Source organism: Tetrao urogallus (genome assembly GCF_951394365.1).
Source record: "Tetrao urogallus genome assembly, chromosome: 31".
In the NCBI taxonomy this organism is placed as follows: domain Eukaryota; kingdom Metazoa; phylum Chordata; class Aves; order Galliformes; family Phasianidae; genus Tetrao; species Tetrao urogallus.
The window spans coordinates 338,337-363,161 of record NC_136844.1 but is presented as its reverse complement, the minus strand read 5'-3'; the positions used below and the strand labels follow the sequence as shown (position 1 = coordinate 363,161).

The following is a 24,825-nucleotide window of genomic DNA, read 5'->3' as shown; positions in this document are numbered from 1 at the left end:
AGGGGCTGCGGGGGGGCTCTGCAGGCAGCAGCACCGGGGGGGGCTTCAAGGGCACCATAGGGGCTGTGCTTGAGGAGCCCCCCTGGTCCCAATTCCAGGTAGCCCAATGTCTTGGCCAGGTGGCTGTGAGCACAGAGAGGCTGCAGGGAGAGAGCAGAGGTGTGGGGGGCTGCAGCTCATCGACTGTGCCCCAAACAGCTGCACTATGCACTGTGCACCCCTCCTGCACCATGCACTCCTGCACCTTGCAGCCCTCCTGCCACCCTCCACTCCTACAGCATACCTCCCACACTGTGCAACCATCCCATCCCATCCCACCCCATCCCACCCCACCCCATCCCACCCCATCCCATCCCATCCCATCCCATCCCCATCCCATCCCATGCACTCCCTACACACTGGACACCCATCCTGCACCTCACGTCCTTCCCACACTCACACCCCCCCCCGTGCCCCCCCCCACCCTCCCCCAAGCCCGGCTCGGGGCTCCCAAACGCCCCCAATAGAGAGCAGGGCCCTTCCCTGGCACCACCGCTGCCCCACAGCCCAACAATTCATTATTCCCCACCAGCTGAGCTCCTTCAGAACGGGGAGGGGGGGGGGGGGCAGCAGCTCAAGGTTTGGGTGGCGGCGGGGGAACAGCAGAGCCGCCCGCCAGGAGCGCCTCATTGCATTACGCAGCGCCTCTGATCCGCAGCCGAATTACAGAGAGACCCCCGCCGGAGGCTGCGGAGCCGCTCCGCCCCCCCGGATAATTGCAGCGGGCAGACCGGGCTGCGGGGGGGGGGAGGGGGGGGGACGGGACGGGAGGGGGAATTGGTGTGCGGGGAGCGGGGGGGGGGGCGTGTATGAACAATGAAGCGCTCCTCGCTCTGCCAGCGGAGGGGACCGGGGGGCGCACTTCGGGCGTTCTGTGGGCAGAAGGAATGCAGAAATGATGGGGAGAATGGGGGTGGAGGGGGGGCGTTGGGGGGAAGCTCCTTCAGCAGCCCCAGCACCGAACCTTCCCCCCGCTCCTGCAGCACTGAGCCGGGCGCTGTGCAGGTTGGGGGTGCCGCTCCTCTCTAATAAATTGCGCTGGGACGAACAGAACGCCGCGTGGCATCTGTCGTCGTCGTCGTTCCCCCCCACACCACACACACAAAAACCCCTCCCCAATCCCCCACCCTCCCCTGGGCTGAGCCCCCTGACCCCCCCGGCTCAGCGCTGCGTGCCCCCGCTGCCCGCCAGCTGCTCCCGTTGCGCGCGGGGCCGCTCGGTCTCGTCAATCACTGTCACTGCGCGCTGCAGGTGCCGGGGGGGGGCGTGGAGGGACGACCCCGAGCAGCATCCGGGGGGGGTGGGATGGGTGGGGGGGGGGGAGGCAGCAGCTGGGTGGGTTCCCGGGGTCAGAGAAGCGCTGGGCGCTGCCAAAGACAGACAGTGAGGGGGGTGCACTGGGGGGGGCAGAGCTCCAGGATCGGGGAGGCATTGCACACCGACCCCCCCCAACCCGTGGAGCTGAACTGTGCTGGGAGACATCTGTGCTATGCAGAGTGATGCAGACGGCACGGCACGGCATGGCAAGGGAAGGCACAGCCGTGGCACGGTACAGCGCAGCACGGCATGGCACAGCTGAAGCACAGCATGGCACAGCATGGAGAGCTGAGAACAGCACAGCGCGGCACGGCACGGCACAGCGCAGCATGGAGCAGCACAGCCACTGCACAGCGCAACCGTGGCACAGCACGGCACAACACGGCCATGGCACAGCACGGCACAAACACGGCATGGCACAGCATGGCACAACACGGCCATGGCACAGCACGGCACAACACGGCCATGGCACAGCACGGCACAACACGGCCATGGCACAGCACGGCACAACATGGCAGGGCACAGCACAGCACAAACATGGCCATGGCACAGCACAGCACGCACAGCACACCCTGAGCAGCATCCCCATCCGACCCCATGACAGGGGCACACGGCCCTGCTCAGTGCCAGTGCAGGTGATGAGTTTGTGGGGTCTGAGCCTGGTGGGCACTGTGTGGGGGCTGCGGGGCTCAGCCCCACACCGTGCAGCCCCTTGCAGCCCCACAGACCCTCCTCAGCCCCCGCCGTCCCCCCGCACCCCGCTCCCATCTCTCTGAGCTCCGCTGCTTCCTTTGCCCTTATCTATATTTCAGCGCAGCTTCAAAGCCGGGTGCCTTCACCACCAGGAGGGGAGGAGGGGGAACGGGCAGGGAGATGGAGAGTGAATAGGGGAGAGGGGGAGGGCGGCCCCCCAAACCACACACAGCCATTCCAGGGGGGCCGTGTCCCCCCCCTCGGGCTGCGTTCCATCATTCAGCCCTATTTATATGCATCAGCACCGGGAGCCGCTGTGTCCCACTGTGGGGATGGTGACAGAATCATTGCAAAATGAGCACAGGGGGTTGGGGGGGATGGGGGCAGAGCCTCGCAGTGGGGATAGATGGGCCTGAGCAGCAGAGAGGGACATGGAAAGGATCCCCCCCAGGCCCTCTTTCCTTTCATCAGTTTCCACTTCCAATCCTCTCCAGCCCCCCCAAGTTGGGTTGGTAGTGGTGGTGATGGGGACAATGTGATGCGATAGGGTGAGGGATGAGGGGAGTGGAGTCAGCGGTGGAGGGTAGTGGGGTCAGGGATGGGGGCAGTGGGGTCAGGGGGGGGGGGTTAATGGGGTCAGGGTTGGGGTGGGGTGTGCTGGAGATGCGCTGCGGATGGGGATGTGGTTGGGTTGCACGAATGCTGGGCCCTCAGATCACCCCACAGCCCCTCCAGCTGTCCTAGGGGGAGGGGGGATCAGGCCAGCAGCTCCCCCCAACCCTTTATTCCCTCGTGATGTTGGGGAGGAGGGCGATGAAAGGGAATTGCAGAGCAGCGCTGTGCCATCCAACGCACCGGGCCGATCGATCACAGTGTGAGAACAGCACGTTCCCCCCCCCTCCCACAGCCCCAAACCCCCCCAGGAGGGGCAAGCTGAGAGCCTTCAGGTTTGGGGTGGTGACAGGGAAGGGGCGCAGTGAACAAATCCCCAGCAGCAGCCAACCAACGTCACCCCCCTTGCTCCCCGCCAGCAATGCAGGGCAGCTCCCGCAGCACCCCACATGCAATGCTAATGCTGCTGTTCTACGGGGGCTGGGGTGCATCACAAGCACACGTGTGTGCAACAGAGTGCATGCAGAGGGGAGAGAGCCTGTGGGTGTGTGCAGGGTGTCTCACATGGCTCTGGGTCAGCTGTCACCATTGCACATTCATGTGTGTCCCATACCCAGGGCAGCACTGTGCCGCTGCCTGCAGCTCCACGTGCACTGCAGGGCCACACACGTGTGCAGAGCACAAACAGAGCTATGGGGGGTCGGGGGGGAGATTCTGGGGGTGACAGCAGAGGGACCGGGAGCCCTCTGGGTGCCGACACCAATTTGGTTTCGCAGCAGCAGCCCTGATGGCTGCTCACATCCCATTTAGCAGCGAGGCCAAGCGCTGGCTCCCCGGAGAGCAGCGGTCACCTTGGTGCCGAGGGCTGCAGGATCCACGTGGAGAGGAGCACCCCCAAACCTCCCCATAGCACAGCCCACCCCACAGCACCGCTGCGATCACGGGGGTCTGGGGGGGCTCCTGTCACCCCACTGCCTTCGTTAGCGCTGGGAGATTAATTGGAGGTGCTGAGCGACAATCCCTGCGGGTGCAGCCTGGGGCGGTTGTGGCATTTCCAAAGGTTAGCAGCAAACAAGGTGCAGCTGACAGCTCCCATTTATCTCGTGGGCGCAGCTCGGGTGCTAATGCAGCAGCGGCGGGGTGATGCGGCGCAGCAACGTGCAATGCACCATGACGTGCACGATGCACAACGATGCACAACACGCAACGCGCCCAAGGCGGAGTGCAAGGCGTGCAACTTGCGGCGTGCAACGTGCACGGCTCTGCGTGTGCAGCTGCAACAGGTGTGCAGCCAGGTGGCTCCCTGCAGCTGCGTGCACCTGCGGGAGGGGGTTGAATGAGTGCAACGAACGCTGCTGGTGTGCAAAACCCCCATGCAAAGTGAGCACGGAGCACCGCCGTGCCCTGCGAGGCAGCGCTGCTCCTTGCTGCTCGCTGCTGTGCTCCCGGCTGCAGCTCAGCCATGCACATGTGCATGCATTGCCAGTTGCAAGGAGCGGCTGATGATGATACCGGCTCACCCCCCTCCAATTTTCCCCCCTTTCAGCCCCCCTAACGGCAGCAGCTCTGCTTCCAGCCTCACTCTGCGACCCAAAGGACCTCATCTCACACCCAACCACCCCACTGCTGTGGTGGAGGGGGGGCTCAGTCTGTCCCCCCCAGCCCGCTGTTAGCACGCCCTGCACACACACTGATAAATATTTCATCGCCCAAAAGGACTCTTTTTTTTTTTCCTCTTTTTTTTTTTTTTAATAAATATTATTATTTTTTCCCTCCTGCTTCTCTTTCCCCACGTATTTCTTTCTGGCTTTCACATTTTTGCAGGCTTTGGCTGTGATTTGGGTAGGGGGACACAGGGAGAGATGTGCCCCTCCCCCCCCCCCCCCCCAAAGAAAAGATGGGAGAAGGAAAAGTGTGGCTGAGAGCGAAGGGAAACGTACAATAGAGGGGAGGAGAGGAAGGAGAGGGGCTGTGTGACTCATTGGGCTCCGGGGAAAAGGGACAGGAGAAGCAGAGAGATAACAGAGCAGGGGGGGTGGGGAGGGGGGCTGTGGGCACCCGTGGGTGTGTGGTGAATACGCCATGGACACCCCCCCACAGCCCCAGTGCTGGCCAATGGCACAGAGTTCATCTGGGAGGGGGGACTGAGGCCAAGTGCCCCCCCCACCTCCCAGTGCCCCCCCATTATGGCTGTGCCTCAGTTTCCCCACCGCCTTGTGGAGAGATGTATTGGGGTGGGGGAGGCAGAGCATAAAGAGGGGGCATCACCTCCTTCACAACCCAATGCAAGGGGGGCCCAATCCACACCCACAGCCCCTTTCACCCCCCACCCCCCCAGGCTCCCCGTTGCAGTTTATTATTGCAATAACGCCGCCATAAAGGCAGGCAGCGCCGCCGCTCACAGTTATGGAAATGTAATTTCCAGAGAGCCCAGGAAATTTTATCAGACCTTATCAGAGGATCATAAATTGCATTGCAGCCCCCCCACAACCAACCCCCCCCATGTCCTCTGCACCCCCTCCACACACACAGCAGTGATATGGGGGCCAACATGAAGGTCAGTGCACAGCAGGGCCATCCCTGGGGGGGGGGGAGGGGGCACCCAATGAGAGGGGTCTCAGTGCCCCCTGCTGCTGCCTAGTGTTGCCCTGAGGGTGCAGGGGGGACATAGGGGGGTGGGATGTGTTGGTCCTTGGGGGGGCACAGCCATCCCATGCAACCCTCCCCAAGCAGTGAAGGCCCATTCAGCCCCACAGGTGTTGCAGCTGCAGCCCCACTCCCAGCTCTGAGCCCCCCCCCCCCCCCACTGGAAGCAATGCCCCCCCTACAGCTGCAACCCCCCCCCTCCTTGAGACCCCTTTTCATTCCCCCCCCCCCCCCCCACATGCAAGGGTGCACATGGGAGTCCTCCCTTCTATATCTCCCACCTGCAGCACCCAAACAGTGGGAAACCAGGGGAACTGGAGGAGGGGGGCATCAATGTGAGCAGGGAAATGCATCCATCCTTCCCCCCCTTAAAACCTCCCCCACCCCATCACAGGGCCCCCCAGACTCATTGCAGCCCATCATCCCCGCAGGTCGGGCTCTCATCACTCATTTCCACAATGACTTTTTCCTTTTGCAACAGTGGTCGGGGGAAGAGAAAATAAAAAGGGGGGGGGGGGGGGGAGGAAGGTTGTGATGATTCCTTTAGCAGTGGAGGGAGAGGAACCTTCATCTTCTATGGGCCATTTCCCTTCAGTCCGAGCAAAGGCTGAGCCTGGGGGGATGGGGGGGGAAGAGGAGAGGGGGGGGGGCCGTGCAATGTGGGGCTGTATGTGAATGGTGGGGGGAGTCGTTAAATTAGGGGGTGTTAATTGGTGAGGGTGTGATCAGCAGCGGGGTGTAGGGTGCTTCCCCCCCCCCCCTCCTGCTGTAATTAGAACAGAGGTGTGTGTGTGTATGGGGGGGGGAGGAAGTAATAAAGCAGAGCTCCCCCCCTCCAGCACAACAGCTTGGCAGAATAGGAGAGCTCTGCCCTGGGGGCACCCATGGGTGCTCCCTCCCCCCCCCCCCCCCCATCCCTCCCCCACCTCCTTCCCAGCTCTGCTCTTATTGCATTTCCAGCACTGGGGGCAAAGGGCACAGCGGGGAAGTTATTGGGAGAGGGAAATGAAGCGTTTGGAACCTCCGGGGGGGGGGCAGCACTGCACTGGGGGGGTTGGGCACAGCACCCACCCCAACCCCCACCCATGACCCATCATCCTCAGACCCCAAATGGCTGAAATGGGAGGAGGGGAGAGGGGCTGGGGGCACAGCATCCCCACCCCACTGCCCCACAACCCATCCTATGTCCTCGAATGGCTGAAATGGGGGGAAAGGGGGGGGCTCCTGGACCCCCCCTCCTGAGGCAGTGGGTGCAGTGCAGGGCCCCGCTCAGCAAGCATGAGGGGTGTGGGGGGGGGGTTCTCTGAGAGCTGCAGTGTCCCAGTCACAGCTGCACTGAGTTTGTTGGGCCTCAACCACACCTGCACACAACTCCCCCCCGCCCCCCACAGAGCCCCCAAATTGGAGCTGGGAGAACTGGGACATCCCCCACACCCACCCCTCTATAGGAGGTGTTCTCTGAGCCCCCCCCCGGCTGTGGGGGGGATGATTGCATCCCCATTGATTATAACAATTTTTGGGGGGGAGGGGGGGTCCTCGCCACCGCAGGAACGTGACCATCCGTCACTGTGTGACAGCAAAGGGACCGCAACGTGGGGGGGGGGATTTAAAAAAAGGGGGGAGGGGGGGGAACTGCCGCGGGCGGTGCTCCATGCGTGGCCACAGCCACAGCGCCCGGGCTGCCTCTCCCCGCCCTGAACACACAGCCTCCAGAAGGGAGGTCCGGGTGGGGGCAGATGGGGTGCGAAGAGGTGCACCCCCCCGACCCCCCCCATTTTGGCAAACCGGGATGGGATCATGTGCGGGAGTGGGGCTGCCTCCCACCCAGACCCCATAAGACGACCCCAACCAACCAGGTGAATGTGGAGGAGGGGGGGACGCAGGACCCAGAGGGCTGCAACCCCAATGGGAGCGCTGGGGGGGGGGCACATCCATGCCGTTGGGTTACACAGCAACGTGGGGGGGGGGGGGGGGAGGGGAAGAGGGAAAGGGGGATGGAGGGGGGGCGGGGGGGACACCGTCCGAGTGGAGCAGCTCAAACTCTGCGCCCACACAGCGGTGCCCCCCAGTGCAGCCCTCGCTGTTATTTTGGGTTGGGGGGGCACTGCTCTGTGCCCCGCAGTGCCCGCGCCCCACATCCTCCTGCGGGGATGGGGAGGCACCGCCCCTACGTGCCCCCCCCCAACGCTCTATGCTAAGAGGGGTGCGGACCCCCCACTCGTAGGGCTGTGGACAGAGCTTGGGGGGGGGGGGGGGAAGGGGCAGCGCCCGCTCCGCTTCCATCAAAACAAACCCATTTGTCTCAGAGCACCGACAGAGATGGACGGGGGGGAACCGGGGGGGGGGGGGGGTCACACGGAGCCGCCCCCACATTCACCGCACCGATCCGCGCAAGGATGGGAGCCCCCGTGAGGGGGGAGGGGGGTTAGAGTGAGGGGGGGGTCGGTGTGTGCATCCACTTCCCGAGATGAGGTGGGGGGGTGTGGGATGGAGGGGGGAAAATCGACTCCGTTTCATTTTATTCATGAAACAGCGAAAGTAAAAAATGGAGCGATGGGAAATGGGATCCGCGCGGCTCCCGGGAGGGGGCAACGGCTCCCCCCATCAGCCGCCGCCTTTGGGGTCGGGGGAGGGCGGGGGGGGGAGGGGGGGGGCAACCACAGTTCGATACGTGGGACCGCGGGCGTGGGAATAGGGTTGTGAAACCCCCCCCCCAGCCCCTCTCCGCTCATCGCTGTGTATTTAATGGGAGGGGGTTCACAGAGCTCTGCCCCCCCCCCGCCCCGAGTCCGCCCGGAACGGCTCCGAACGCCGCCAACTCGGGGCTCTCCGGACCTCTCCCCCCGGCTCTGCATCCACCGCTCTGTGTCCCCCCCCCCAACTCTACCGTTCCCATCCTGCAAATCTTTCCCCCCCTCCACATGTTATTGCACGACCCCTCCACAAAACAGCACACATGCTCCCCCCCCCACCAATCTCCCCACGTCTCCGTGGCCGCCCGACTCCCCCAGCGCAGCACGGACCCCCCCATCCAGAGATGTTTCCCCCCACACTCCCCCACCCTCCCACTGCTGGGAACCGAACCCTCCCTCCCCCCCGTACTTCTCTCCCCCCCCCCCCCCCCCCATCGATACCTGCAGCAGCAGCAGCCACGGCCCGAGCAGCGATAGGGAACGGGGCCGGACCGGGCAGCGGAGCATCGCGACCGCGGGGTCGGACGGACGGACGGACGGACGGACGGACGGAGCGCTCCGCGCTCGGGGAGGCGGTGATGGAGCGGCGACGGCACACAAAGTTGGGCACTTCGGGGCCGGGCGGTGCCTCCGCGAAGCGCCAATCCCGGACCGCCGCCACGAGCGGGGGGGTACCGACACCGATACCGGGGGGGGTGAAAGGGGGGGGGGGGGTCCATACTCAGCACTGACAGCTCCGGGGGGCGGTCCTGAGCCGCTGCCGGGGGAGGGAGGGGTGGCATTGCACATCCCCGTCGTACACCTGAGAAAGGATGGGGGGTCCTGCTGCTCCCCCCCACCCGCGCCGGAACAGGTGGTACGGAATGGGGACCCTCACACAGCAGTTCTGGGAGGGTACTGACCACCTCCATCGTGCACCTGAGAAGTAGGGGATCCTGCTTGCCCCCTGGAGCCTCGTGCACAGAATGGAAACCCCCACACAGCAGATCTGGGGGGGTACTGTCCATCTCCATCCATCACCTTGGGGATTTGGGGGAGGGGGATCCGCTGCTGCCCCCAGAGCCTCCAGCAGAGAATGGGGAACACCATACAGGAGGGTCTGCGAGGGGGGGTCGTACCCAAGGGGAGGACCCGACCTCCATCCCGCAACTGAGATGGGGAGGAGGTTCACTGTTCCCCCATCCCCCCTGGCCCTTCAGCACAGACGGGACCCCGCCAGAGGAGGGTCTGCCCCCTCCCCCGGCATGTCGGGCCCGTCTCGAAGGATAGGGGGGCTCTGCCGGGACCCCCCCCGTTGGTATCGCTGTTCCCGTCGTTCTCTCCTCGTCCTCTCGGTGGGGGGTTGGGGGCAGAGAGGCCGGGGGGCAACCAAAGGCTGTGGATGGGGGGAGGGAACCATCAGCTCCACGGTGCGGAGAGGGCACTCAGAGCGCGAGGTGGGGAAGGGCCGAAGGGGGGGGGGGGGGAGGGAGAGAAGGGCTGAAAAATAGATATGAACAGGAAGGAAAAAAGAAGCGAAAAAGGGGGGGGGAGAAGATGGGGGGGGGACGCTCCGGAGATGGAGGAGCGATACGGGAACAAAAGCGCTGCGCGGAAATAGATCTGAGAGCCGAGCGGGTTCGGGGTGTTCAAAGGCAGCGCCGGGGGGGGCACGGAGAGGGGGGGCAAGGGGGGAGAGCGATGCGGGGAGCGCTGAGACAATCCCCCCCCCCCCCCCCCAAATCCCATCCCACATGCGGCGGCGCCATCTGGCGGCGGTGGGGAGGGGGGGGCACTGCCCATCGCCGGTCCCCCCCCAATAAGGTCAGGGCCCCCCCTGGGGTTGTAATCCTCCCCCCCTCCCTCCCCCCCAAAATCAGGACCCGCTCCATCAGTTTTTACAAATTTTATTTATAACAATATCTGGTTCTGTTTAGTTGCAAAGTAATCCAGCAAAAATTATTAAAACGTTTCCTCCCCCCCCGACATGAAAAGGATGGGGTCTCTCCCCGCCTCCAACCCGCCCCCCCACATGCGTTTATTGATTTCTACTATAAAAGCGAGGTCGGCTCGGGAGGGGATGGGGGGGGCTGTGTTCTCTCTCCTGTTAAAAAATGTGCAAGGTGGAGGGGGGGGGGACAGACCCCTCGTAATGGGGTGGGGGCTCGAGCCCCATCCTCCTGTAACAGCTGGACAGGGCCAGAGGGGGGGCAGGGAACTGGGGGGGGGCAGCCTGTGGGCACAGAGGGGAGCCGCCCCCCCTCCATCCTCATCCCCCCCACTGCCCCATTGCCACTGGCCTCCACCTGGGGAGAAGCCGCTGCCTCCCCCCAACGCCGATGGGGGGGTAGAAAGGGGAGGGGGGATCCCCGATGGCAAGAAATCTCGACTGAACCAAAGCCGTGAGAGAGGTGGTCCCGGAGAATATACAGGTAATAATACTGCTCACATAGAAAAGTAATAATCCTTCATTTGTACATTTATACAGTGGCTCTCTGCACCCCCCCCCCCACCCTCCGGCTCCCCCCTTCCCTCACCGCCCCCCCCACACTATGCCAGGGGGTCGGCCAGCTCGTCGTCCGCGCCGCGCGCCAGCAGCTCGCGCTTCTCATCAGTGCTGGCCAGGGAGTTCCTGCTGCTGTGCGCCCCCATGTACAGCGTGGCATACACCGGGTTGGTGAAGTTGGTGGGCTGTGGGGGGGGGGGGCGAAACGTAAGGTCAGGTGGCTCACAGCCCTCAAGGGGGCAACGCCACACTGGGGGGTCTGCCCCCTAGCCCAGCGCCTGCAGTGACAGTGCCGTCCACCCTAAAAGGGCCATTTCTAACACAATTGGGTTGGAAGGGGCCCCAAGGACCACGAAGCTCCAACCCCCTGTGTGGGAGCTGCTGAGTCACCGCCTGAACCCTGATTGATCACCTGAGGCGAGCACTGAGGCAGAGGAGCACAGCTGAAGGCAATGCACCTGAGCTGCCGGAAGGGTGGAGCCTGGCTGCCACCTCCTAGAGCTGTTAAGAGCTGGCTGCCAGTGGGGAAGGGTCTCTGCTGGAGATTGCCTCTGCTGGTGCTTTGTGGGTGAGCCCAGCTCCCTCAGCTTGTCTTTGCAGGGAGGTGCTGCAGCCCCCCAATCATCTTTGTGGCCTCCTCTGGACCCTCTCCAACAGCGCTCTGTCTTTCTTGTACTGGGGCCTTCAGACCTGTAATGTGCTCCCCCGCATCCTCCCCACTACGAGCAGAGCCCACAGCCCCAGCCGTGCCCCCTGCCCCATTCATGCCCACTGCTCTTCCTGCAGCTCGGCACCCAAGCTGCACCAAGTCCTCTCCAGCTGTAGGGCCACCCCCCCAGCCCCACCTTGTCAGGGTCCAAGGCGAAGTCAGCATCCAGCAGCTCTCCCACGTCGTCGTCAGGTTCCCCTTCATACATTTTGTAGGTTGGGTTCCCAATCTCTACATTCATGGCCCCATTGGTCATCCGCTGGTGCTGGAAGCCCTTGGCACTGCGTGGGGGCAAAGAGCGGGGTCAGGTGGGGCGGCAGCGTGGGGTGGAGCCCCCCAACAAATTCCATCTCACTCACCCTTTAATCCTCCACTTGTACCAGGCGAAGGCCACCACGGCGAGCAGGAGCAGCAACAGCAGGATGGGGATGACGATGGAGGCAGTTCCTGCAGTACAAGGGGTGGGTGGGGGTCAGAGGGCACAGCGGGGGAGTGGGGAGTGGGAGGGGGGGGGGCACAAGGCCCAATCCTGGCTGCTGCAGCAGAGCCGCATCCCGATCCCCCTCCCCTGTACGTACGGCCACTCTGCTGCTCGCCGACGATGAACTCCTCACAGCGCACCCCCGTCACCTCCAGAGGGCACCTGAGAGCACGGGGAGAGCCAGGGGTTAGAGGGGGCAGGAAGGCATGCGGGGGGGGAAGAGGGAAGCGGGGGCACGGAGTGGTGGGAGGGGGCACAGACTGGTACGGGGGGTGGGGGGGATGACACAGATCGGGGATTGTCAGCATTGCGCAGGAGGCACCTCCCCCCGGCTTGGTGCAGGGCTCCCCCCACCGCAGCCCCCCCCAGGCCTCTCCCCTGCAGCAGCCCCCCCCCCTCCCCCCCCCCCTGCTTACAGGCACTCGGGCAGCTGTGTCTTGTCGCTGATGGAGCAGGTGCCTCCGTTCAGGCAGTAGCTGTCACAGGTCAGGCAGCTGGGTGCTATCTTGCCATCAGGACAGCTGTGGGACACCCAGCTCAGTGCACGGACACCCAGGAATGCCACCAGTCCCATGCAGGGCCCCCCCCAAAGCCCTGCCAGTGCCCGCTTCATGCCAGCCCTGCGCCCCAGCTGCACCAAACAGCGTTCTCTGGGTGCACGCCCCCCTCACCCTCCATCCCTGGCATGCAGGCTCCTTCACATCCCTTCACCCTCCCGTTCCTTTCTGCCCAGCACCGTGGCACGTACATGCAGGACACCTCTCCGCTCTGCCTGTTGATGTTGCATTTGCCCTCCTGGCACCGTGAGCACTTGTTGTCCTGGCACTGTGCGCCCTCAAACTGCGGTGGGCAGCGGCACTGCTTGACACCGTCCTTGGTCATCTGGCACACGCCGTTGTTCTCGCAGTAGTTGAAGCATTGCTCTGTGGGGCACAGAGGGCTCAGGGTGGGGGCAGAAGGGGAGATAACCCCCCCTCGTCCCGCTGGCCACGCTCTGTGCAGTGCCCCCCCAGGGTCCCATGGTTCTCTTGGCTCATGCTCAGCCCGTGGGCAGCTGTTGGCTGCCCCAGGTCCTCTCTGCAGAGCTCCCTTCCAGCAGCTCAGCGTCCAACCTGTACCAAGTCCTCCCCAGGTGTAGGACCCCCCTTCTACCCCCCCACTCACGGTACTGGCAGCGGTCCCCAATGAAGGAGGGCGGGCAGCGGCAGTTGGGCTGGTTGCCCTGGTTCACTGTGCAGCTGCCGTTGTTGTGGCAGTAGTTGGTGCACACCTGCTGGTCGCACCGGGACCCCGTGAAGCCGGTGGGGCAGCGGCAGGTGGGCATGCCTGGGAACGAGAGCCATCACAGCCATCTGTCTGCCCGTGTAACCCACCCTCCCCTCCGAAGACTCACAGCCCCACGGCACTCACCGGATGGGGAAGCGGTGCACAGACCCCCGTTTTGGCAGTAATCTGAGCACTGGTTGATTTGGCACCTCTCCCCATTGTAGCGCGGCTGGCAGCGACACTTGGCCTGCTTGCGGGCGTTCAGGAAGCAGCTGCCCCCATTCAGGCAAACCAGGTCGCACGTGTCGGTGGTGGGCACTGGGATAGGGTGGGAGGTGAGCAGGGCTGTGCCGCGCAGCCCCCTCCATCCTCCTCCTCATCCCCCACACAGCAGCACCTACCCACAGCAGAGGCGGTGGGGGAGGGGATGAGCACGCAGGTGCCGTTGTCCAGGCGTTTGCCGTTGGGGCAGGTGCAGACAGGGCCGCTGGGGCTCAGCAGGCAGAGCCACTCACATTTCTTGCGGTCACAAGGGTTGGTCACTGCCAGAGAGAAGGGGCAGCACAGAGTGATGCACAGCGCCGCCCCACAGCACTACAGCTGTCCGAGCCCCACTGCACCCAGTGCCTTTGGGTCACCAACTGGCGACTTCCCATTGCACCCTGGCAAATGTGAACCCTCACCCCCTACAACTCCAACTTGGCTCAGTCCCCCCCTGCTCCCCTCACCTTTTCTACCACACCATCATAGAATCACAGAATGGCCTGGGTTGCAAAGGACCACGGTGACCATTGAGCTCCGACCCCCTGCTAAGTGCAGAGTCGCCAACCAGACCAGGCTGCCCAGGGCCACATCCAGCCTCCAGGATGGGGCATCCACAGCCTCCTTGGGCAGCCTGTTCCAGGGCCTCACCGCCCTCTGGGGAAAAACTTCCTCCTCATATCCAACCTAAGCCTCCCCTGGCTCAGTTTAAAACCATTCCCCTTGTCCTATCACTACCCGCCCTCGTAAACAGCCGCTCCCTATCCTTTTCATAAGCTCCCTTCAGGTACTGGAGGGCCACAATGAGGCCTCCCCATGCCTTCTCTTTACTGAGCTCTTTTACTAAAGCTAAACAAGCCCAGTTTCCTCGACCCTTCCTCATAGGAGCGATCACGTGCCTTCCCCCAGAAGCAGGGGGGGCCCAAGGCCAGCACGCACCCTCCGGCTGCTTGTACTGGTGGTAGAGCACCACGTCGGTGGCGTGGTTGAGGCCGGACGTCAGGTTGGTGACGGATTTATGCCCGAATTTGTGGATCTTGAAGATGCGGTTATTGATGTAGGTGACCCCATAGATGTAATCCTCAAAGATGTCGATGCTGAAAGGATGGCTCAGCCCTGGGAAAGCGAGGAGAGGACCCGTGAGGTCAGCACAGGGGCAGGCAGCACGGCCGGCCAGGTGCTGCCGTGGGCAGGGCTGAGGAGAGGCTGCAGATGGGTGGTGGGCTGGGGTCTCCCGTCCTGAAAGAGGTGGGACCCAACCCAGGTGGGAACCCGGGGATGTCGCCCCTGCACAGGTCAGCCTCCTCCCTGCTGCTCTCACAGTGCTCTGCTCACCCTTCTTGTTGTCGATGGCCACCACAGGGTCGGTGCCGTTGAGCCGGATGCTGCCGATAACGGACAGCTTGGCATCAGCCCAGTACAGCCGCTCATTGTGGTAGTCCACAGCCAGGCCTGGTGCACACACAGCCATGAGGGGGGCTCAAAGCCCACCCCAAACCCCCGCTGAGCATCACAGCCACCCACCACCCTGTCCTACCCACAGCCAAGCTGAGCTTTCCAAGCACAAGCCGGCTGTCCCTCCCACTTGGCGCTCCTGAGCCCCTCAGTTCACCTGTTGGCCATTGGATGTTGTCCTGCACCAGGGTCTCGCGCAGCGTCCCATCCATTGCGGCCGTCTCGATCTTGGGGTGATTGCCCCAGTCTGACCAGTACATAGTCCTGCGAAGGACACAGGCAGGTCACTGCTAGCGGGACGGTACGAAGGGGATGAGCAGGACAGCCCCCACCCCAGCAGGGGAGAAACCGTCAGCCTCCTCCCAGCACCATCCTAGCAGGGCGAGCCGACCCCAGATACCTCCCACCTGACAAAGAGCGCAGCCCTGGGGTACAGGGAGCTTCCACCACAGAAGGGTGTGTTGGTAAGGAAGCAGGGTGAGAGTAGGATCGAGGGTAAGAGGGAAAGGGCTCGAGGCTCACCCCCTAAGCGGATCAACCACAATGGCATGAGGCTCATCAATCATGCCCGAGATCAGCGTCTTGCGATTCTCGCCTTTCATCTGTGCCACCTCGATAACATCCCGCCCGGAGTCTGTCCAGTAGATGTTCCCAGCAACCCAATCAACAGCAATGCCCCGTGGCATCTTCAGCCCGGAAATCTGGGGAGGGCAGCAGGAGGAAGGTCAGGGCCAGAGGGTCAGGGTTGGCTGCCCCACTGCACACCTCGCAGCACATGGGGATGGAGCTCACGTTCAGATGGGTGACGCCGCCATCGATCTGGCGCCGGTTGCGGTTGGAGGCTGTGGAGGCAGCAGAGGAGGCGGGCAGCTCGCAGTACGAGATCCTGCCCGTGTGCCAGTTGGTCCAGTAGATCTTGTTGCCCTTGACGTAGATGTCCATGGCATCGATGCGCACGTTCTCGTCACCTTGGAAGGCCGGCTCGTAGGCTGAGTTGGGGTTGAAGGTGTACATGCTTCGGATCTTGTTGTCGTCAGCAATATAGAGGATCTGGTGCTCCGAACCTGCAGGGAGGAGTCGTTAGTGATGCCCAGGGAGCTGCAGTCAGCCAGGCTCCATGGCATGGGACCGGGTGCTCAACTCCTTTGGGCTGGGGAGGGACAGATGGATGGGACATGCTGACAGGGTCGGGGCCAGCATCCCATCAGGACAGGCAGAGCAAAGGGGGAGGTGGAGGAATCAGGAGCAGAGTCCTGCAGCACGGCACGGCACGCTCAGGGTTTGTGCACACCCACAACCCCTCCTGACCTTCCGCCTTGCACATGTTGTCAGTCTTCATAAAGTTCTTGGCGCAGCTGCAGATGTGGGAGCCCTTGGTGTTGTTGCAGAGCTGGGAGCAGGTCCCAAAGCGCAGGCACTCATTGACATCTGGGCAGAGGGGAGGTGGGGTCAGGGAGCCCAGGCGGTGTTTCCAGACTCAGTCCTGGGGTCTGAATTCGCAGTGCACAGAACCCCCACCAACCCCCAGGCCCCACATCTGTGCCCTGAGGACACCACTTCCAACACCCCATCCGCTTTGCAGACACCAAGATGCATCCTAAGGGTGAAAAGCAGCCATAAACATGACCTTCAGCAGCAGGAAGTACCTTGACAGGAATTCTTGTCTGGAACCTTCTGGAAGCCTCTGCGGCACGTGCAGTATGTGGAGGACTGTGCCTGGATGCACTGGGCCTCATCTCCACACATGGTGGCGTTGGTCATGCAGTCATACGACTTGTGCTCTGTGGTGGGAGACACGGTCAGCACCCACACGGCCACCCAGTGCCCCCCAGCCCCCTGCTTGCACCCACCGTGAGAGCAGGACTTCTCATCAGAGCCGTCCCCGCAGTCGTCGAAGAAGTTGCAGCGGAGGTTGGCGCTGATGCACTTCTTGTTCTCACACAGGAACTCATTCTTGTCCTGGCTGCAGCTCTTGGGCTTGGCTGTGGGGGACTCTGTGGGAGTACGGGCAGCATGGTGATGCCCTGGGGCCCTGGGTGCCCGGCCCCATGTGCATAGCAGGGGGAGAGCAGCTTGGGGAGGACCCTGCAGTGCCTGCAGCTGCCCCCAACTCTGGGGAAGGAGTAGCTGGCGAAGCCAAGTCCAGCACCCTGCAGGGAGCAGCCCAAGGCCAGCAGCCAGCCTAGTCTGCACTCACCGCAGTCCTTCTCATCCGTGTTGTCTCCACAGTTGTCAATGCCATCGCACTGCCGACCGATCCACAGACATACCCGGTCGTTCTTGCAGCGGAACGGTCTGTTGGGGGGACACTGGAATTTCACTGCACCAGCAAACAGAAACAAACGGTGACGGTGAAAGGAGACGCCATGGCCAGACTGTCACGCTGGTCACGAGCTGCTGCTCGGCCTCTGCCCGATCCCAGGGAGTCCCACAGACGTGAGCAGACTCCAGAGACTAAAGCAAAGAGACTGAAGCAGACAATCAGCTGCTGGTGGCACCACAGCAGGGCACGGCCTCTCTGCCCCACCAGCCTCGTCCTGAACCCGAGTTCCAGCCCCACACCCACCCATCTGTGAGGCCACTCTCGAGAGGAGCCCCCCTGCCCTCCCAGCACCACTAAAGGTGCAGGGCAGAGGGGCTCCATCTTTTCGTTGCGCCTGCGGCAGCCAGCAGACCCCAGCCCTGCCTCCCCCCTGTGCCTGGCAGGGCCACGGCGGTGACACCACCAGGAGCAGGGAGGCAGCGGCACTCACAGCACTCCTCGGGGTTTTCATCTGAGTTGTCCCCGCAGTCGTCCTCCCCATCACATTTCCAGGCCAGCGGTTTGCACAGCGTGTTGTTGCACTGGAATTCGTCCAGGGGGCAGGTGCGCACTGCAGCAGTGCAGGGAGGACAGTTAGGCCTCAGTTGGGCCACAATCAGGCCGCAGGCAGGCCCGAGTTAGGTCACAGCTAGGCCTGAGTGAGGCTGCAGCTAGGTCGCGGGTAGGCCCGAGTCAGGCCAGAGGAAGGGCTGAGTCAGGCCTCAGGCAAGCCCGAGTCAGGCCTGAGATAGGCCGCAGCCAACCTGTCATGGTTGGTGCTCAGCCCCATCCGCAGCACAGCTGGTGACCCCGGCGCTGCCGTTACCTCCGGTGCCGCAGTCCTCCTCATCAGTGCCATCCATGCAGTCGGCATCAGCGTCGCAGCGCCAGCGCATGGGGATGCAGTGCCCGTTCTTGCACTGGTACTGGTCAAACTCACAGCGGGGTATGCAGTCTTTCTGCAGTGAAAGGTCCAGGGATGGTGGTCAGCAGGGACAGCCCAGGCTGTGGTCATTTCCTGCCCCACAATGGCAGCCAGGGCTGGGCCCTCAGCCCCCAGCTCCTCACAGCCTCGTCCAGGGGCAGGCACTGGGGTGAGGGGTCCCTGCTGCCACCTGAGGGCAGGACGGGGTGCTGCTCCCCTCCCCAGCGCCGTACCTCATCAGAGCCGTCAGCGCAGTCGTGGTCCCCATCGCACTTCCACCTGCCGGCGATGCAGCGGCCATTGGCACACGAGAACTCGCTCTCAGAGCAGGGCCGGGGCGCTGGAGACAGAGCACAGGGCAACCCTGAGTGCGGCAGCAAGAGTGGCAGCCTTGGGGCAGATAGCACAGACCGACTGATGTTTGCATCCCACAGCACTGGGGACAGCGCAGGCACACAGCTGGGGACTGGGGCTGAGCCCCCGCCCAGAGGTGCAGGATGCACTAGGCAAACGCTGGGAGAGCAGAAGCCAACAGGGGGCGTTTGGGAACAAAGGGGGTACAGCCAGAGTGTCAGAGGGTCACAGGTTGCGGGGCCAAGACTGAGCCATGCGTGGGCCCTGGTGGTGCCAGGGAGCAGGGCTGGACCCATCCTGACTGCGGAGGAGATGCTGCTGCTGACGCTCTGCAAATCCACCGGGGTTGGTCCGGTCCCAGCCCCTCTGCCCTCACTCGAAACTTAATGTCTTCATTTAAAGAGACTGTACATGGAATTAAAAGATTTTGGCAGGAACCTACCTCTGAGCGCCCCATAACGACAGTGTGAAAATGGAAAAAAACATAAGATGAAGTGAAATGGCACGAACTCAAAAACACGACATGAAAACAACAGAAAAGAAAAAATTCACACTCTGGAGGCTGTAGGGAGACAGAGGTGCGTGGGCAAGTGGGCTGGCACAGGAGGGGCTGCGTCTGCAGGGCCGTCTGCCAGCCCCAGTGCCTTCCCAGGGCAGCAGGGAGGGGACAGGGGTCCTGGTCACCACCACCACCATCCCAAGGATCACACTGGCCACGCACCATCCCAGTCCCTGCTGCTCCAAAGGACAGTGCTGGCACAGCTCCGCTAACAAGCAGCAGCTCGTTAAGGGGCTGCAGCTTCTGCTGCTGCTTCTCAAACCAGCCATCCTCCTGCACATCCAGGTTTGTGAGTTGGGTCCAGCTCGTTCCAGACAGACCTCAGCCCCCTCCCGGAGGTGATGCATTTGCACAGCCTCACCCAAACCACCTCGAAGGGCACTGTCTGCCAAGCTGGAGCCAAAGTGCAAGAAGCTGGCGTAAAGCCGAGCTGCTCTGCAGCGTGCCCTGCTCCATCACAGCACCTTCCGTCAGCCCTGCAGGTGCTGGGAGGGCACTGCTGCCCACGAGGTGCCGGGCTTTGGCCCATTCCTCCCATCTGTCACTACTTCTGGCCTCTCCCCAGAGCTCCTGGAGTTTGTGGGGCGATCAGCCACACCCGAGGAGCTTTTGCCCAAGGGCAGAGCGCTGCTCCCAAGCACCAGCCCCAACCGGCCCCACGCTCCCCGCCCGGTGCAGAGTTGGGCCACGAGCAGCTGTGGGGGAGCCTTGGTGCCCCCCTGCTCTGAGCTCGTGGGTTAGCGAAGGTGGGAGGGCAGCACGTACTGCAGCTCTCTTCGTCCGAATTGTCCCCGCAGTCGTTGTCGTAGTCGCACTGCCAGCGGCCCGGCACGCAGCGGTTGTTCTTGCAGCGGAACTGGTAGGGCTCGCAGGTGCGCTCGTCTGGGAGGGATGGAGACAGGCATGCATCAGCATCGCCCACACAGCAGGCGCGAGCAGGAGCCAGCAGGAAGAGCTGCTCGCCGCCCTCCCACATCCAGGAGGCTTCAGGAGGAGCAGGCGTCCCGCAGCACCCAGTGCGGCGCTGCCTTTGGGGATGGGGGAACGCAGGAGACTCTCAGGGCTCACCTCCTCACCCCAGCCCTCACTCACCGCATTCCTCCTTGGGCTCATCGGATCCATCCCCGCAGTCATCCTCCCCATCGCACTTCCAGCGTGCTGGGATGCACCTTCCTGAGTCCTTGCAGCGGAACTCATCCACACCGCACGTCATTTGTGCTGGGGAGAAATAAATGGACATAAATATGGGGAGGGGGCATTAGCACTGCTCTGTCTCTTCTCCCTGGGGCTCCCTTGCAGCTGAGGGGGAAGGATCCAGAAGAGCGTCACCAAAGCACAGATCTAGACAGAGCCGCGCTGCCTGCAGCCTCCAATGCCAGCAGATCCGCAGGGGCCAAGCAGGGACTTGGCTCCCACGGGCAGACCCACAGACGTTGCTGCTGCAGCAGAGCCCCCCAGGGGCCGGGACCCCCCCCCCCCCCCCGTCGTCCTCCCTGTGCAGGATTCTTACTGCAGTTGGCGGGTTCGTCAGAGCCGTCCACGCAGTCGTTGTCGCGGTCGCACACCCAAACGCGGGGGATGCAGCGCTTGGTGATGGCACACTGGAACTGGTTGGGGGCGCACGTCACCTCCGCTGCGGGAGGAGGCAGAGTCAGGGGAGGCAGCAGACAGGCAGGGCTCTGCCAGCCCCCACCCCACAACACCACCCCACCAAATCCATCCTGCAGATGCTCTGGGCATTGCAGCAGGCGTGCTTGGTGATGATGCGCACAAGAGGGACGGGGAGCAAAGCCCCAGAAGGCTCCTCTGTCTGCTCCTCTGGGCAGCCTGGGGAGGCAGGGAGAAGGACAGACGAGCTCCCCCAGCTGTGCAGTAGGCTCAGTGCAGAGCTACAGTAAATATTAAATTTGCCATTCTGAGGGATGCAAGGATTCAGGCTCTATCAGGAAACAGTGGTATCAGTAAGTGGGGGGACAGAGCTCTGAGCAAAGCAGGGGAAGGAGAAAACTCCATTTCCAGAGAGCAGGCAAAGGCAATACCTGAAGACACGGAGCTTCTCACTCCCACACTGTCCCCATCCCAGCCCACTTACGGCAGTCCTTCTCGTCCTCTCCATCCCCACAGTTGTCCTGACCGTTGCAGCGGAAGATCCCGGGGATGCAGCGGTTGGTGTTGGTGCACTTGAACTGACTGGGCAGGCATACGTGGATATCTGCCAAGGAGGTGGCACCATGGGAATGGTGCTTTATGAGGTTGCTGGAGCCTCACCAGGGTTCGAGGGCCGCAAGGAGGCGGGAGAACCCACCACAGTTGGCTTCGTCCGAGTTGTCCTGGCAGTCATTGTCTCCATCACAGATGAAGGCCGGGTTGGTGCAGATCCCGGTGGAGCACTGGAACTGCCCTGGTCTGCACTTGAACTCAGCTGTGGGGAGAGGAGGACAGGGTGAAACGTCTGCTCTGGGGAGCACTTCCAGGGTAAACCTTAACCTGCCTCCTTCCCCTCTTTGGGGTCCTCAGCAGGGGCTCAGCAATCAGAGCAATGGTTCCTGCTGGCTACAAAGGGGCAGCAGAAGGCTGCTGACTTCCATGGGGCAACAGCCCTGGCTGGGAAGACAAAGTATAGCACTGAGCTCCAATGCGGTGACCCTCCTCTTCACCAGTGCTATCCCCAAGGCAGGGCAGCAGCAGAGCTTTCAGGAGCGCAGCACTCACGGCAGTCCTCGGGCTCATCCGAACGGTCCCCGCAGTCGTCCTCTGTGTCGCATTTCCACCAGAAAGGGATGCATTTGTCGTTCTTGCAGACAAACTGCAACAAAGCAGAACAAGTCCACGAGGGCAAGTCAGAAGGGGACCCCAGATGCGGAGACCCCAAGGAACCTCCTCTGCAAAGGGCTCTGACCTCTGCGCTGTCCCTTCCCACACACTCCGGTTCCTCAGTGCCCCGACCTGCACTAACCCTGGGTCCCACCTCTGGGCCATGGGGAGGGCAGCATCCCTCCAAAGCTGCACCCCACACACAGCCACAGTCTGTATGTGCTGTGAAGTGCCACAGGAGGGAGGTGTTGCCCGCACCTTAAGTCATGCATGCACCTCAGCCCAACGCACCGCACCTGCACCTGCACTGGTGCTTGCACTGAGCACAGCAAAACCGTGCAGGAACAGTGCGTGCATGTGGGGTGCTACCTGGCTGGCCGTGCAGTTGGAGACGCAGGTCTTGCCATCGCTGCCCAAGTAGAAGTTGGTGGGACACGCACACTTGTGCCCTCCACCCGGAGACAGGAGGCAGAGGTTGCTGCAGCCGGCATTGTTGGTCTTACAGGGATGGTTTGGAACTGGGAAAGAGAGAGGGAGAGAGCTGAGTCAGACCCAGGGGGAGGCCCTGGGTTGTCCCCCAGCTGCAGCTCCCCACTCACAGCACACATCTGCCTTTGTGCCCCGCTCCTCCCTGTCTGGCACCCCCAGACCCTATTGGCATCGAGTGCCCAGTCTGCCCTCCTGCGCTGCTCCTCAGAGCCCCCGGCTCACCATCGGGCTGCCGGTACGGGTGGTAGATGTGGATGTCCATGGGGCGGTGCAGAGTGCTGATCAGCAGCGTCTTGTTGGCACCCGTGGTCTTGTGGGCTCGGTTGATGGATTTGGTCTCCCAGTCGGTCCAATAAATGTAATCCTCAAAGAGGGTGAGCGCAAAGATGTGCGGGATATCCTGGCTCAGCACTGTGTAGGGGAGAGGGCAGCTTAGCAAGGGGCAGCCTGCAGCCCCCCACCTGCCTTCGACAGCAGGGTCAGCTCTGCTGGGAGCCAGCACTCGGAGCTGGGGACCCCACACCAAACCCAGGCTCCAGCTCAGAACCTCAGGACCCTGCTAAGGCCCAGAAGGGCCGCAAAGCTCTCACCTGTGTGCCTGTTGGAGCCGTCCAGGCTGGCAAACTCAATGTAGTCCTCCCGGGCATCTGCCCAATAGATGCGACTGTTGATGTAGTCGAGCGTGAGGCCGTTGGGCCACGTTATCTTGGTGTCGACGATGACGCTGCGGTTAGTGCCATCCATGCCAATCTTCCCAATCAGTGAGTGGTCCCCCCAGTCTGTCCAGTACAGGTAACTGGGAAGGAAACGGTAGAGCAGAGCGGGTCTGAGCCAGTCCAAAGCACACACACAACTTGCTGGGGGTCCTGCAGGGCCGGGGGGTAAAACCCCCCCTCCCAGCACAACAGAGGACCACCAGCCCCCACCCTGGGCAGATCCCAGAGGCTCTCACCCGTTCTGCACATCCACCACCAGCGCCCGCGGCTCACGCAGCCCCGAGTTCACCAACACGGTGCGGTAGGCTCCGTTCAGCTTCGACACTTCGATGGTGTCCCTGCCTTTGTCACACCAGTACAGGTTGCCCCCCACCCAGTCCACCGCCAGCCCATCGGGGTTGCTGAGCCCGGTGCGGTGCAGAACCTGGAGAGAGAAAAACCAACGCGTTGGGATCAGGCAGGCAGCAGCCCCTCCCAGCTGCACACAGCAACCGTCCCCGACCCCCACCTGGACGTTGCTGCCATTGATGTGCATGCGGCGGATCATGCTGCCCTGCGTGGTGACATCTGTCCAATAGATCATTTGCTCCCGGTAGTCAAAATCCAGAGCCACGGCATTGTTCAGGCCCTGGGAGGAAGAAGGAAGCAGCCGAACAGTTTCACCTGCTGGTGTAGGGTCAGGGGGGTTTCATGAGCCCCCAGCAGCCCCTCCAGTCCTGGCAGCGAAGAAGTGGAAAGCACCCACAACTGCTGTGCAGACCCTGACCTGTCAAGGTCCCCACACAAGAGCTGTTTGCACAGTACCTCCTGCACTGTCGTAGTGAGAGCTCATGTGCATGGAGCCCATTGCCTGTGGGAAGCCAGGAGCCCAGACCCTCATGCCGGGAGGTTTTGTGCATGCTGGACCCACCCCCCCAGCTGCAGACTGCACCCCACAGGCCGGTGCTGCCCTCCTGCCCCACACCTGCTTGAGCAGAGTGTAGTTGGAGCCGTCCAAGTTGAGCTTCCGCAGGTAGTACCGGTTGGCAAAGATGAGGAAGGGCTCCTCGTCTGCACGAAGGGATCAGAAGCTGGGTCAGGACCTGCTCTGTGGGTCCTCCCCACACCAGGCACAGAGCACTGCCAGGGGCTGCAGCACCAGCAGCACCCCGCCTCAAAGCCCACTCACCTGTGACAGCCTTACAGCTGGTAGGGTTGTCGGGTTTGAGCTTGTAGCCCTCTATGCACAGGCACTTGTAGCTCCCCACGGTGTTGATGCACTTCTGGCTGCAGGGGTAGGTGGTGGAGCACTCGTCGATGTCGATGCACGTCTTCCCATCGTCCTTCAGCCTGAACCCGGGACGGCATCTGCACTGCAGGAGGCATTGGGGATGTCAGACACGACCGGGCACCCACGGGAGAGGTAGGTGCATGCAGACAGGAGGAGGTGAGAGCTGCACACGTGGGCATGGGCTGAGAGCACCGTGCATGCTGCAGCACAGAGCAGGAGCGGCACTCGTGCTGAGGTCTGGGAGGCACAGCAGCATTGCTCCAGAGGGCCCCTACCTTGTAGCCAATCTTGAGGTCCTCGCACTCCTGGGAGCAGCCGCTCAGCTTCTTGTTGAGGCACTCGTTGATGAAGCAGTTGAGCTCATCGGAGCCATCAGTGCAGTCATTGTTGTTGTCGCACAGCAGAGCTTCTGGGATGCACTTCCCGTTCTTGCACATGAAGAAGGAATCGTTGCATTTGCTCTCTGCAGCGGAGTGAGAGGCGGCTGTCAGTGCGAGCGGTGGGGCAGCCCCACACCTTGGACCCAAACGTGGCCCCGTGGGCACCTGGGCTGCTGCAGCGTGGGTTCTTGGGTGCCTCATCCGAGTGGTCGTGGCAATCAAACTCTCCATCACACTCCCACTGACTGTTGCTGAGGCAACGGCCGTTGGCACAGCGGAATTCATGGGGGCCACAGGTGGGGTACTCTGTTGGTGACAGACAGCATTGGCGCGGCCATCCTCCCCCGCACCGCCCCCTG

General features: G+C 62.7%; 1 protein-coding gene across 1 annotated transcript in view; it reads right to left on the bottom strand.

Moving 5' to 3' along the window:
• Positions 1-10,529: 10,529 nt before the first annotated feature.
• The window catches only part of LRP1 (LDL receptor related protein 1), a gene marked incomplete at both ends in the record, with an annotated part of 56,899 nt that continues 42,603 nt past the window's right edge, over positions 10,530-24,825 (bottom strand). The window contains 36 exons of the mRNA XM_079547714.1: positions 10,530-10,670; positions 11,331-11,475; positions 11,554-11,641; positions 11,773-11,837; positions 12,092-12,196; positions 12,424-12,598; positions 12,840-13,001; positions 13,086-13,259; positions 13,343-13,483; positions 14,142-14,318; positions 14,538-14,654; positions 14,815-14,921; positions 15,180-15,358; positions 15,450-15,721; positions 15,966-16,085; positions 16,304-16,438; positions 16,508-16,651; positions 16,855-16,977; positions 17,411-17,530; positions 17,786-17,918; positions 18,118-18,224; positions 19,563-19,679; positions 19,890-20,015; positions 20,308-20,430; positions 20,890-21,009; positions 21,103-21,219; positions 21,510-21,603; positions 21,981-22,129; positions 22,323-22,511; positions 22,691-22,896; positions 23,053-23,240; positions 23,325-23,444; positions 23,781-23,866; positions 23,985-24,168; positions 24,362-24,549; positions 24,632-24,772. Of these exons, the coding sequence (XP_079403840.1) occupies positions 10,530-10,670; positions 11,331-11,475; positions 11,554-11,641; positions 11,773-11,837; positions 12,092-12,196; positions 12,424-12,598; positions 12,840-13,001; positions 13,086-13,259; positions 13,343-13,483; positions 14,142-14,318; positions 14,538-14,654; positions 14,815-14,921; positions 15,180-15,358; positions 15,450-15,721; positions 15,966-16,085; positions 16,304-16,438; positions 16,508-16,651; positions 16,855-16,977; positions 17,411-17,530; positions 17,786-17,918; positions 18,118-18,224; positions 19,563-19,679; positions 19,890-20,015; positions 20,308-20,430; positions 20,890-21,009; positions 21,103-21,219; positions 21,510-21,603; positions 21,981-22,129; positions 22,323-22,511; positions 22,691-22,896; positions 23,053-23,240; positions 23,325-23,444; positions 23,781-23,866; positions 23,985-24,168; positions 24,362-24,549; positions 24,632-24,772 (5,078 nt within the window). The remainder of the gene's footprint in view (positions 10,671-11,330; positions 11,476-11,553; positions 11,642-11,772; positions 11,838-12,091; positions 12,197-12,423; positions 12,599-12,839; positions 13,002-13,085; positions 13,260-13,342; positions 13,484-14,141; positions 14,319-14,537; positions 14,655-14,814; positions 14,922-15,179; positions 15,359-15,449; positions 15,722-15,965; positions 16,086-16,303; positions 16,439-16,507; positions 16,652-16,854; positions 16,978-17,410; positions 17,531-17,785; positions 17,919-18,117; positions 18,225-19,562; positions 19,680-19,889; positions 20,016-20,307; positions 20,431-20,889; positions 21,010-21,102; positions 21,220-21,509; positions 21,604-21,980; positions 22,130-22,322; positions 22,512-22,690; positions 22,897-23,052; positions 23,241-23,324; positions 23,445-23,780; positions 23,867-23,984; positions 24,169-24,361; positions 24,550-24,631; positions 24,773-24,825) is intronic.